At 39.8% G+C, this 13,005-nt stretch overlaps 1 protein-coding gene across 8 annotated transcripts in view; it reads left to right on the plus strand.

The window, feature by feature from the left end:
• MAST4 (microtubule associated serine/threonine kinase family member 4) overlaps positions 1–13,005 on the plus strand; it is a 579,145-nt gene that overhangs the window by 486,277 nt on the left and 79,863 nt on the right. For all 8 annotated transcript variants that reach the window (XM_047859677.1, XM_047859625.1, XM_047859653.1 and 5 more), the window contains one exon: positions 9,740–9,809. In XM_047859677.1, the coding sequence (XP_047715633.1) occupies positions 9,740–9,809 (70 nt within the window). The remainder of the gene's footprint in view (positions 1–9,739; positions 9,810–13,005) is intronic.

Genomic DNA, 13,005 nt, shown 5'->3' on the forward strand with positions numbered 1-13,005 from the left:
TTTGTTACTGAGTTGTATGATCTCCTTATATATTTTGGGTGTTAATTTCTTATCATTTAGATGGTTTGCAAATATTTTCTTCCATTTGGTAGGTTGCCTTTTCGTTGTGCTGATTGTTTCTTTTGCTATGTAGGAGTTTTTTAGTTTGATGTAGTCCTATTTATTTCCTTTTGATTTTGTTGTTTGTACCTTTGGTGTCACATTCCGAAAATTGTTGCCAAGCTGATACCAAGAGGCTATTTCATGTTTTCTTCTAGCAGTTTTACATTTTGTGGTGTTGCATTTAGTTAGGTAAGGATTTGGCACGTGATTTAATATTCCAAAACTTATACCTGTTATGTAGCTCATTTTTCCTTCAGAGAGCCATAGAGACCCTGTTGTGCTGTTGAAGAAGACTGATCACTTTTTCCCCTACCTCAATACACTTCAACATACCTGAAGGGTCCGACACATTGTAATTAGTAACTGTGGCCCCTTAAGATAGTGACTGTCTAAAGGTTGGCATTTGTGCAGAGAGAATCAATGAGTTGTGTGTGGCTTGAAGCAGGCTCCCCTCACCCTACCCATCAATAACTTATGAATGTATGCTAAAAGTACCATGGATGCATATATACAACACAAGTAAGGACCTGAATGGACACATCTCTGTCATGGAGAAGACCAAATCATGTTTTTCTGTAAGGAGGAATGATAAGAATAATTGCAGTGGTCTTATTTTTGCTTCTGATAATTACATGTTGCCTCGGGGCCCCTGTGCATTGATTTCAACTGTTCTAATAATTGTAAATGTTCCAGTATTACATGACCCGAATACTGGTGTTCTGCCTATGAAAAATGAAAGGAGATAGATAGTTTTAAGGCTAATATCTCATTCATATACTGTTAGGTGGTGATTGAAATGAAAACCGGTATTCTAGCTTTGAACAATCAAAAGATTAAAGTTGATAGTGAACGTGAAACAAGATTATGGTTAACGAAGGGTTTTTTTCCTTACATTCTATGGAGACTTCTGGTCTTAATCTGGGAACATAGGAATGATACACAGCTAAGCTTGGGGTGGAGGGAGTGTTTCTGTTTGAGAAGAAGGGAGAAATTCTGGAAGTAATTGAGTGTAGAGGAGGGTAGCAGTAGGATTTGGGTAGAGGAAGTATATGATTTCTTTGATAAACCTAAGAGGAAACCTGTGGGCAGGTGGGATTTCCAGAGTGTTGACATGGTAGGATGCTCTTTGTTTGGTTTGATAGAGAAAGAATTTCAAATCTTACTCCTTGGAGTGAATCTGTAAAAGGGACATTGAACTAGTGTACATGAAACAAGAAGGAGGGAGGTTGCCTTATGGAAAGAAATGGAGAAGTGGAAAAAAATGCAAAGCTTCCTGGTTAAGAGCTCTAAAGGGCAAATGGAAGTTTTGGATCTGATTTATATATCGTATGAGCAAATTCTAAGCTCATGGTTCCCAATTTTGGCAACATTGTACAATCACTTCGTTAAAAAAAAAAAAAGCATTAAGACCTGGATATCAGCATTTTTAAAGCTTCCCAAGTGATTGTCTTATGCACCCCAAGTTGAGAACTGTTTATTGATCTAAGGGTATGAAAGAGGAGAGTGGAAGAAAAAAATACTGAGGCAAAGTCTCAGGACCAGGGAATTTCCAACATTGGGATGGTTTCTGGGAACTGAGCGTCACAATTCTAATTTGTTAGATACTTGGCACATTGCATATTGTTTTATAATGAATCAGTAGAATTGAATGTCTTTGATTCTTTGAAGTCTGAACCTGTTTCTGGAGTTAGAAACTGAAAATGCTTAGGTAACTCTTAAAAGAAAACACTAAACATATTTTGCTTCTTTCACATAGACTTCCTGTGTACGAGAAGCCAAAGAAGCACTTAGAATTAGTTAAATGGGGCCACCTTAAATTGCACATGTATTTTTTAACTGTAAGAGCTGAAAAGAAAAAGTTTATAATAGAGAATACATTTAGATTATATTTAGCAAGTTACATGGATGTGCACACCATGCCATTTAATACTTCCTCTTTGACTAGAAATTACTAAGCAGTTGAAGCAAACAATCTGAGAGGAACCAATTTCCTGATAGCACCCTCCTCTCTTTTGTAGGTAAAAAGGGAAGAAATGCTTTGTATCTAATTATGTTAAAGAATTGAAATCCTTTCATGTAAAATAGAAAAAAAAATGCACACCGTAGGTTACATTCTTTAACTCCATCTTTTATCCTGATTCAGATATGAATTAATTATCTAAGATGAAGGAATGCATCAAGTTTCATAAAATTGCATGAACCTTCAGAATATGTGTTGCACTGGCTATGTTCTTAACTTCCCTTTTTTTGACCTTAAAAATGCTACTCAGTAACTTTAAACAATGGCTAAAAATAATCTCTATTGTGGGAAGATGAATTACTGTAGATGGGAGGAAAACATAAAGTATCAACTTTCTTCATCACTCTTGACATTCACCAGTCTTTACTCGGGATCACCTTGAGATGTGACATCAATTCAGAGTAATAAGGAAGGGTCAATGAAAAGCTAAAACATTCTCAAGAACCCATTATAACACATCTCCAAGGGCTTTGTGTCAATGCCGCAGCATTTCAAATAGAGTACACGAATTCCAGAGAACAGCTTCATGAAATGGAGACAATAGGCATCTGCAAGAGTCTTATGACAAAGAAGTTGACCTGTTACTGGATCTCTCTTTTACTTCCTACGTGTTTCCCATGCTGCACCCTCATCACTCATTCCTTAGAAAGCGTCATGTGTACATTGGACAAGAATCTGTTGTGACACAGTATATTCTCCACAAGGTTTCATTGTTGAGAGCTCACTTTTAGTAAGTAATTTTGATACATTTAAGGACTTTGGTTTAAGAAAGTGGTTTTTTTTTTCACATGAATTTGGATGCAGAATTGGTTTTTCAAGATGAGTCTAGAGCTGGGTGATGTATAGAGTTAGCTGCCTCTATCAGATTTTTGGCTCTTTAGGTCTTGTTGGCCTCTTTATCTATTGTAGCAGGTAGCTCCAAGCTCTGTGCATAAAAAAACCTAATACATAATCATTGAGTTTAAAAAAAACTGTGTGTTTCTAGTTTTCTATATTGTAAGGACTAGGTTAGGCACTGAGAATCCAAAATAGACTTTCTGTGTATCTACATGTATAACTAGAGTTCATCGTCCACCAACATTTAGAATTAGCGATTAGAAGAAGAGAGAAAGGGAATAGAGTACATGTTGTTAGATTCCATTTAGTTTCACCCCATGGTGACAAGTAACAGAATGATTGAAGTTATCATTACTCAGAGTTCATTGTTTAGCCTGTAGAATTTTTCTTCTCTATAAACCCTTCACCAGCACTGAGATTTGAGTGTCTGAAACAGATTAAGAGTATTCAGTCTGCTAGGCACTAAATAATGTGAACTGGAGGGGCACCTGGGTGGCTTGGTCCATTGAGTGTCTGACTTTGGGTCAGGTCATGATCTCACAGTTTGTGGGTTCGAGCCACATCAGGCTCTGTGCTGACAGCTCAGAGCCTGGAGCCTGCTTTGGATTCTGTGTCTCCCTCTCTCTCTGCCCCTCTACCGCTCACACTCTGTCTCCTGTATGTCTCAAAAATAAATAAACGTTAAAAAAATTTTTTTAAGAAATGTGAACTGGAAAAATGTTACTTGCTTTCAATAACAAAAACTATTAGAGAATTTTTAAATATTTAATCAATATAAATGTTATGTGAGAACTGCAACTAAATATAAATTGCATATAATATAGAACATGAGTGAATTTTGATAGATTTGAAATTATTTGAGGTGATGTCTCTGTAAGTAAAAGAGCATAAAGCCTACCCACATAGTCTGTCTTATACTCCCAAGCTCTTTCCTCCCTTGGTTTTCCTCATCTCAGTAAATGCCACCATCTACTCTTTTGCTTAGTCTTGAAATTTAGGAGTCCTCTTTGTTTCTTCTCTTTCCCTCATCATCCCACTCAATCCACATTTTCAGCCAGTCCTATTCATTGTCCTGCTAGACACAGCTAGGATCTGCAGTTACCCTGTCCAAATTGCCATCATATCTTACCTTATCTGTGCGAGTAGCCCCCTAACTGATCTCCCTGGTCCGCTCATGCCTGCTTAGAGCCATCGGTCACAGAACACTAGAAGGATCTTTCTAAAATGTAAATTAAATCTTATTATTCCCTTCTATGTAGTAGAGGATTGATAAATATTTATTGAATGAATTAATCAGGGAGATGCTAGTGAATAGTGATACTGGCTACTGGAAGATCAATAAGCAAGAAGGGACAGGGAAAAGCAAAACAGGTTGAGAGAGCCCATATTTTATGAAAACTTTGGTTCATTGTCTATAATGCTCTGTTTACTTGAGAACACAGAGAAGTCTACTTTCCATTTGTTGGCCTGCTGTGGACACTTCGCAGCCTACCCAGAGATAATGCCACTGACGGCCAATCAAGGTTTTTCTGTGTCCACTTAGATTCTAAACAGCTGCCCAGCTTTAATTAATATCCCACAATTTTATCTGGAGAGGAGCCAGTTGCTGAGACAGCTGTCTAAGTGAAGGGAAGATCTTTTTATTTTCTTGTGTTAGCTAGGTCTGGTAAGATGGAGTCAAAGTTCTCAGATGATTGGGACTATTGTTTCTGAAAGTTCACTCAGCCTAAGGTTCCTGCATAACTGTTCCAGGGCCATCTTATCTGTTGGCATCCGTGTTGGAAGGAGATCCTAGGTTGGATTCTTTCTAGTTTGCTCTTAGGGCTTACTTTATTGTGTGTGTGTGTGTGTGTGTGTGTGTGTGTGTGTGTGTGTGTGTTTAAAATTTATTTTTGAGAAAGAGAGAGACAGAGCACAAGCAGGGGAGAGGCAGAGAGAGAGATAGAGACACAGAATCCGAAGCAGGCTCCAGGCTCCGAGCTGTCAGCACAGAGCCCAACATGGGGCTTGAATCCACAGACCACGAGATCATGACCTGAGCTGAAGTCGGTCACTCAACCAACTGAGCCACCCAGGCGCCCCCTGGTCTTAGGGTTTAAAGCAGTGGCAGTGTGTTGCTGAGAATCTCCTGTGGAGCGATAGGAAACACGGTACTGATTGTTGTAGTATAAAACGGCACAAGTCATTTAAGCTGATCATCAAGTAATGACAACAAGGACTCAAATGGGGGCTTACTCTTTGATCCACCAGGAGTTTCAAATGGCAATTATCATTAATTCTTGGATTCCCTCAGTCCTGGTAGAAAATCAAGGCAACCAGAAACTATCATTTTGTGAACAGACAGCTATTAAAAGCACATTAATAATCTGTAGTGGGTATAGCATATGCCTTTTAAAAAGATTTGCAGCTTGTTTCTCTGTGGTGAAGACACAGGACTTCTCCAACCTAATTACAAAGCAATCAAACAATTTAATTAATCTGGAAATCACTTTCTTAACAATAACTGCCTCTACAATGAGGCACCCTGTGCCGAACCGTTAGGTAAAGCCCCAATTTGTTATATTGCTTGTATGTTGGCCATTCTAGCCCTCCCCCCAACCCCACCCCCGGGATCAGAGAGTTAATTACCTACCAAATGCCTGACCACTACTAAGGTTTACTTTACCAGGTCAAAAACATCAGCGGCAATAACAACATCCTATAAAGTGTCCTAGTGCTCAGACATCCAAGAGCCAGCAAATCCCCGGGAGCAGCAGGATTTGAGTTATAAGCAAGTGCTGCACATATGGGCAGAGAATTAACTGGCACCAGTTTTCGCTTGAGAGTCTCTCAGGTATTGCTTTGCAGATGGGGGGATGAATTTAGAGCGCAGTGCTGTGAGGAGTGAAGGTCATGTGTAGGACGCCGGTTTCAGTCCGTCTTGCTTTTTTATCCTGGGGACTCGGTGTGCACATCCCTGGCAGCCTGGTCCTCATTTCATGAGTTAAGAATACATATATAAGATGTGCTTTTTTTGTGTGTTCTGGTTAGTGGTATTTTGAGCACTGTAAGGCTTTAGAGACTGAGTAGGTAACCTGGAAATAAGTTTTTTAAAGTTTATTTATTTATTTCAAGAGAAAGAGTGCATGCACGACTGAGGGAGGAGCAGAGAGAAAGGAAGAAATCCCAAGCTGACAGCACAGAGCCTGATGTGGGGCTTGAACCCATGAACTGTGTGCTCATGACCTGAGCCGAAATCAAGAGCCAGATGCTTAACTGACTGAGCCACCCAGAAGCCCCAGAAATCAATTTTTATTCAAATAAGAACACAGACTTCAAAGTTTGACTGCTACCTTTCTAATCTGCTAATCTTGTTATTTCTCCGTAAGGAACATTGAGGAATATTCTGTAATAATATCTACAGGATAATCTACAGAATACTCATCCACCCTTTTCATCTCCTAGTAGTACCATGCCACTTCTCTCTTCAAATTCCCTACTAATGGGCAGTCGTTGTCCCACAGTGGGTAGTCAGTCACCCGTAGTCTACCCATATTGGAAATGTTTGGTCACTTGTAGTCTGTAATATTTTCATTACTTCACTTCTGATCCATCACCAATTATGCTAGGTTTGCTCACCAAAATATTTTTTCTGTTGGCCTTTCAGGTCCTAATCTCAGCACCTCAGCTCCTCTTCTTCGGCCGCTCCTCTGTCCGCCTAACACATTTATGCCATCTATTGAGACATCTGTTGAGGTTAAGACATCTATTGAGGCCCTCCTCTGGTTAATACCAATAAACGTAGTTCACAACTCATTGGCTCTACCAGTGTGATTCCCCTACTGCCAGAATATCTGTCTCTACTGCATTGCCCTACTCCCTTTGGGTCGTTTCTGTCTCCTTCCTGAGGTTCTTCCACTTCTTCTCTTGAGCTTCCGGAACCGTCTTCAAATTAAGCTGTAGTCTCTTGTCTTTACGGAATTGTCAGATATTCTAGTTCAGGCCACCATCATTTTCTCTAATATCCCATACATTTAAGACCCTTTGTGATAGTATGTGGGAGGTGTGTGTGTATACACCTTGGCACTTAAATCTAGATCTGCCATAAAACAGGAAGAAAGATCTGTTATTAGCAAGATTTTGCAGATGGCTTTGTAGTCTTAAGTTTCGGAATTTGCGTTTGATTTTACAGCAATGTAGTGGATGAGAAGAAAATGAGGAATATTTTCAATCGATTGGCTTAGAAAGGCAGCACAAGATGCAGAGGCAAAACCCAAAGATTGAAAATGGTTAATGGTTGGGGTGCCTGGGTGGCTCAGTTAAGTATCCGACTTCAGCTCAGGTCGCAATCTCACGGTTTGTGGGTTGGAGCCCCGCCTCGGTCCAACCGAGGGCTGACGGCTCAGAGCCTGGATCCTGCTTCAGATCCCGTGTCTCCCTCTCTCTCTGCCTCTCCCCCACTCATGCTCTGTCTCTTTGTCTCTCAAAAATAAATGAACATTAAAGAAAAATAATAATAGAACTATTTAATGGTAGCCTTGATTTTTTTTTTCATTAAGAGCAGAAAATTAACCTATCTCTTTATATCTCTGTCTCTACCTGCTCATCTTCAAAGTGAGGGTGTTGCCATGTATTGTAGGATGTTACATGGCTTCCTAGGGACCGCTCATTAAAATCTCTAAAAGTGAGAAGAATTTTAAGTTAATTCCTTGTTTTTCCCTTCTTTAGATTCTTAAAAATATTTAATAAGCTCTCTCTAGTTCTAGTTGATCTCATTATAATTTCCAGATGTAGTGTTCCCTTTACAAAGAACATGGGGCTAAGAATTTGGTGCCAGGTTTCATTATTTATTCTCAATGAATTGGGTAGCAGAGATTGTTAAACCTCTCATACCTTGGCTTCCAACAATTAACTGTTTTGTTTTTCCTAATAATTTAGGAAATCTATATGGGGTGTGAGCAAAGTGAACATTTTTTCCCCCAAATAAAATCTACACTAAGATTTTTGGCATTAGATTCATTTCTCTTTAGGAAACAAAACTTTTAGCCATGTTGAATTTTTCAAGATCTTTCAAGGCTGTGAAGAGTGATATATAAGCTAAGTTGGGAAGAGATGGGGCAGGGAGAATCAAGGCTGTTGGGAGAAGTTGACGGAACTTAATTTAGCTGTGTAGATAAATGGACGGAAAGAGTCCTGGCTTACTGGATGGCAAAAGCAGAATCCATTTCTCCAGGGGCCCAAGGAACAACAGATGCAAAGACATGATAAATTTCATTGCAGCAGAGGGAAAAATGCTTCTAGATTCTCTGTCCATAAAGAAATGGGCTTTTCAGCGCTTCCTATTCAAATGGCTTTAATTGTGCTGTCTGTCATAAAGTAAATGGCATCTGTTGGAGACATCACTGTAAACTTTGCAACCTTAAGTTAATTGAAAAATTTCTGGTAGGGGTATAACCAGTCCAGAAGTCCTCAAGGTAACACTAAACTTATTCTCTTTAATGGGTTAGTCTGTTCTTTTTTGCACACAGGTTATAAATTGTTTACAGCTAGGTACTGACTGGAACATGGAATCTTGTATGCCTCACACCTAACTACAGTTGTCACTTCCGTTATAAAATCAGTAATGTGGGAACTGGCTGGCTGTGAAGGATTAAACAGATTCCTGATTTATTTTCCGTGTTTCAAGATCGTACAAGCTTAGTTTGCAGCTTTCCCTCACCTCCTTATTTAAACCAGCTACAATTCCATCCGGTCCTCAGATAATTCTGCCAGTCTAATTAAACATGCAGAGGGAAGCCGGGTGGTCTGGAGTGTCCTGAACTGCCCCTCACCAGCTGCCTGCCAAGCTTTCTCAATGATCAGCAGCAGGTTGAGTGTTCTGATGGAGAAAGTAACAAGCCCCCAAGGAGCTGCTCTCTTTACAGTGAGCCGTCTGTGCTTCCCCCCCCCCCTCGCCCCCCACGGAAGGATTTAAGAACAACCCCTGCCAGCCTTTGTGTGATAGTGGCTTTTAAAGCCTGCCTGGCCAGTCACAGCCCAGATGCTTAGGAGCAGGGGGACTGTTGAATAAAATATTGATAAGGGCTAATCCTGCTGGGCCACTTGGGCCATGCTGAGAGCAAGCTAGGTCATTTGGCAGGCGAGAATTCTACCACTGAACCACCCATGCACCGAGCTGGGTCATTTGGGAAAGAGGTCCAGACTGCTGGGTTCTTCCCAGGATTTTATGATCAGTTCTGACATTTCCACCTTTAAAATATGTACCCTGGAATACAAGGATTCATTTTCCAGAATTCAGACCTGTACTCGGTTTCTGTTAATAAAAAAATACTAAGGCTGCTTTTTCTAAAGTAGAGAGCCCCTCCCCCCCCCCCCCCCCCCCCCGCCACACACACACAAGTTGGAGCGTACACTTCTACTTCCATCGCCTGTTTAAAATGTTAACATCTGCAAGACTAAGAATCAAGACACATGTATATACGTTATTCTATAGTCCTGAAATACTGAGGTTATTAATCTGTGGAAGACTGCTGCTTGGTGATGGGTGAATGTGCTTATTTGTATACCTGCGCACTTGGAATGCTGTGCTGGGACTCAAGCCCATTTGCTCTCCCGCCCCCGGCATACACACACACACACACACACACACACACACACCCAGCCCTGCTGCCAGCAAAACTAAAACATTCTTGGAGATGGACGTTTGACAAAAATGTACAGAAATGCATTACTTGCAAGAAGATGATTCTGGATGTGGGATAGGAATCATGTTGTGATTTTTCCCTCTGTTTCTCTTTATAGGAAACAGCCCTCAAGATAGTCCAAGAAATTTCTCCCCTAGTGCCTCAGCCCATTTCTCATTTGCACGGAGGTAAGGACTTCCTTTGAATTGAATAGAAAAGTGTTTTGTAGAAGATCCTGTCTCCCGAACCTCACTCTTCCTCATTCCCCGCTGTTCCCTCCTGTACCTCTGCCTTCTGCCTGTGTGATCCTACCCATCGTCATATACGGCTTTCTCTGAAGCTCCCTGCCCAAAGATAGCTTTGGACCACTGCAAAACTTTGTTGTAAACACTCCTGCTTTAAAAGTTTAATAATGATATCTGACTCATGCTGGAGTTACATGGACCTCTCTTGGTCCTTTCCTAGATGGTGGATTCCCATTGAGGGCAAAAAATGACTGTTTCCATTTCTTTCTCTTATCGCCGGTGCAATGCCTTGTGCTTGATGTTCAGCAGATTATTACTGAGTTATCTGAGCTTACATTATAAGGATTTGATTGATTTACATGTCCTGGTGCAACTGTTTTTTGTTATTGTTGAAATACTTTTTTTTTTTTAAATGACCTTTCTTGGGGTCGCAGAGTATAAAGTCTAAGATGGCTCTTTATGTGAGAGAGTGAAGCTACCAATTTAGTAATCCCCCTATGAACTATAGGACATTTTATGTTTTCTCTTCCTATCTTAGTTAGAATTTGACACCAAGTATTGAAGATACATGTTATTTCTGGGTCATTCAGTCACAAGAAAGTCTTGTTGTTCAGAGGATCATGGGCATGTGATGTAACATCACACCTTTTTTGTTCTGGATCTTCTACTGGAAAAACACAGAGAACAAAATGCCCCTTCAGCTATAGGTCTCTGAATATTCAGGACAGATTCAGTTTATGGTCTGATTGTCCTGCATATTTGCTCATTTTTCTCAGAGACCTAACTATACCATGAAGTAGACTAACATAGCACTAATAAAGACTTGTGTGTAGGTTAAAAAAAAAATGGTTTTAACACATGTTACTAAGCAGCAAAACCTGGAGTGTCCTCACTGCCATTTGTCAGCACGTAATGCATTTACATTACTAAATCCAGAGAAAAGGATCTGTTGGCAGTATTTTCAGAATTCTCTGTAATTAAGATTCCCTTGTAAATGTCACACATTCCCCACTATGTGGTAAATGCCTGTGTGTGTAAGGTTCCAGGCTTCACTGTGGGCAGGACACAAGAGTATAAGACATGCTCTCTAAGGAACTTGAGACCCCCCCTCCCCGCCTGACTTTTGGCCCTTTTCCAGCTTTTCTTCTTTTAGCAACTTGTTTTAAGCACTTAAAAAAAAATGCGAAAATTAACAGGTCCCGCAAAGCCTGTGTTTGCCCAGTGAATATTAATTCATGATAATGCTGCTACTCTAAGTGGAAAAAAAAAAACCTTACAAAAAATTAATAAACAAGAACCCACCATAGCCTTTAAAACATATCTCTTAAAAGAATGCATTTCATCACATTAAGTAGTAAGAAAAATGCAAATCTCATTACAACGTGCATTTAAGCATGACAGAAATCATAGTCTCTTCATCCTGCCTTATTTATAAAAATGAAGAAAACCTGATAATTAAGTGGGTGACTAGAGGATAGGTCAGTTTGGTTTCTATGCTATTTAACAAAATACACAAACCCCCAGGCATATGCTAGTTTTTGACCAGTAAGCCTTCAGCCATGACACAAGATGAGCACAGAACTCTAGCCCATTTTGCATGAATTTACAGATGGACCTCCCTCTACAGTCTTCAAAAAGTATTAATTTCAGTTAGGACATGAGTGATCATCTTTTTAAACTTTTATTCAAGTAAACAGAATCCTACATTTGCTATGAAAACTCAAATTGGTGTATTTTTATATAACCTCTGGTGTGTCCGTCTTCCATCTTAAAGTTGATTTTTATTAAGGAGACATGGAACTCGTGGGTCTCCATTCCCTTCCATTTGGTATGCATTTTTGAGCCTTTAAGAAATAATACCATTTTTGAGGGTCTCACATTTTATTATTTTGTATATTCAGTTCAGCAGAGAAGAGATTGCTATGTTTTTTAAAACTATTCTTGAGTGAAGGGATAAAGATCATGTTTATTAATGTTTTCTCATCTTATATATGTAATAATAACCCACCAGTAGACATCCCCTGTGATGTAATAGTTTAATTTCAGGCTGGAAAATATGATACTCGCTTGCTTTCTGCATCATCTAATACATATATTAAAGGTAAAATTCTCATACTGATTTTTTTTTTTACCACTGTGCTAAAAGGCTGAAAATGAGCATTGTAGTATAGTAAATATTTTTATTTTGCTAATAACTGTGATACTGATTTACAATCCATCCGATTACGGAATTAACATTTTTTTTCCTGGGTGAGAAGATGGAGGTAATAACATTGTTCTGCCTTTCCCGGAAGGTGTGGGACTTATTTGGGAACTGCTTTTACTTAGGCTGGAAATATGGAGCCCTGAATACATGCCATAGGTGTTTCCTAGTTGGCTTGTTGTTGCTTACCAGAGTAAATCTCAGAATGTATTTGCACAAGCAAATTACTAGAACTCAGCAATTGCCTGCTGAGTTCAGGTCATAAGACGCTTGTTGAGTGCTGGCATAGTTCAGCTTGTTCCAGGATCAACCAGAATGTCAAATGTGTCACTCCAGGTGACTTATAACAATTAAATAAATAAATCTTCTTCCTCTTCATACAATTATAATAGCCAGGTTGATACTGGGACTTTTCATTCTTTATTGTACACTGTATTAATCTAAATTTTTGTGAGTCATGTTGAAATGCTGGGTTTTTGTGCCAGTCTTTTTGTATTCTGTGTTCTCATCTGATGTTTTTCGCTTCTTATTTTTTCACTTAGTTTAACATTGAGAGATTTTTACCCACAGGAGAAAAAAAAAAAAAGGAAAAGAAAAAAAATTACTCTTTAAAAAAGCCTTGTTGCTTTGGCAAGGATGAAGTCTGTCTTCCGATAACATTTTATTGGTAGCTACTGCAAAGAAAAGACAACATTGTTAGCAGGATCCAAATTGCACTTCTGTGATAGCCTTCTTGAAAAAAGAGGGCATGGGGCACCTGGGTGGCGCAGTCCGTTAAACGTCCGACTTCAGCCAGGTCACGATCTCGCGGTCCGTGAGTTCGAGCCCCGCGTCAGGCTCTGGGCTGATGGCTCGGAGCCTGGAGCCTGTTTCCGATTCTGTGTCTCCCTCTCTCTCTGCCCCTCCCCCGTTCATGCTCTGTCTCTCTCTGTCCCA

The sequence above is a fragment of the Prionailurus viverrinus genome, chromosome A1 (genome assembly GCF_022837055.1).
Source record: "Prionailurus viverrinus isolate Anna chromosome A1, UM_Priviv_1.0, whole genome shotgun sequence".
Taxonomy (NCBI): domain Eukaryota; kingdom Metazoa; phylum Chordata; class Mammalia; order Carnivora; family Felidae; genus Prionailurus; species Prionailurus viverrinus.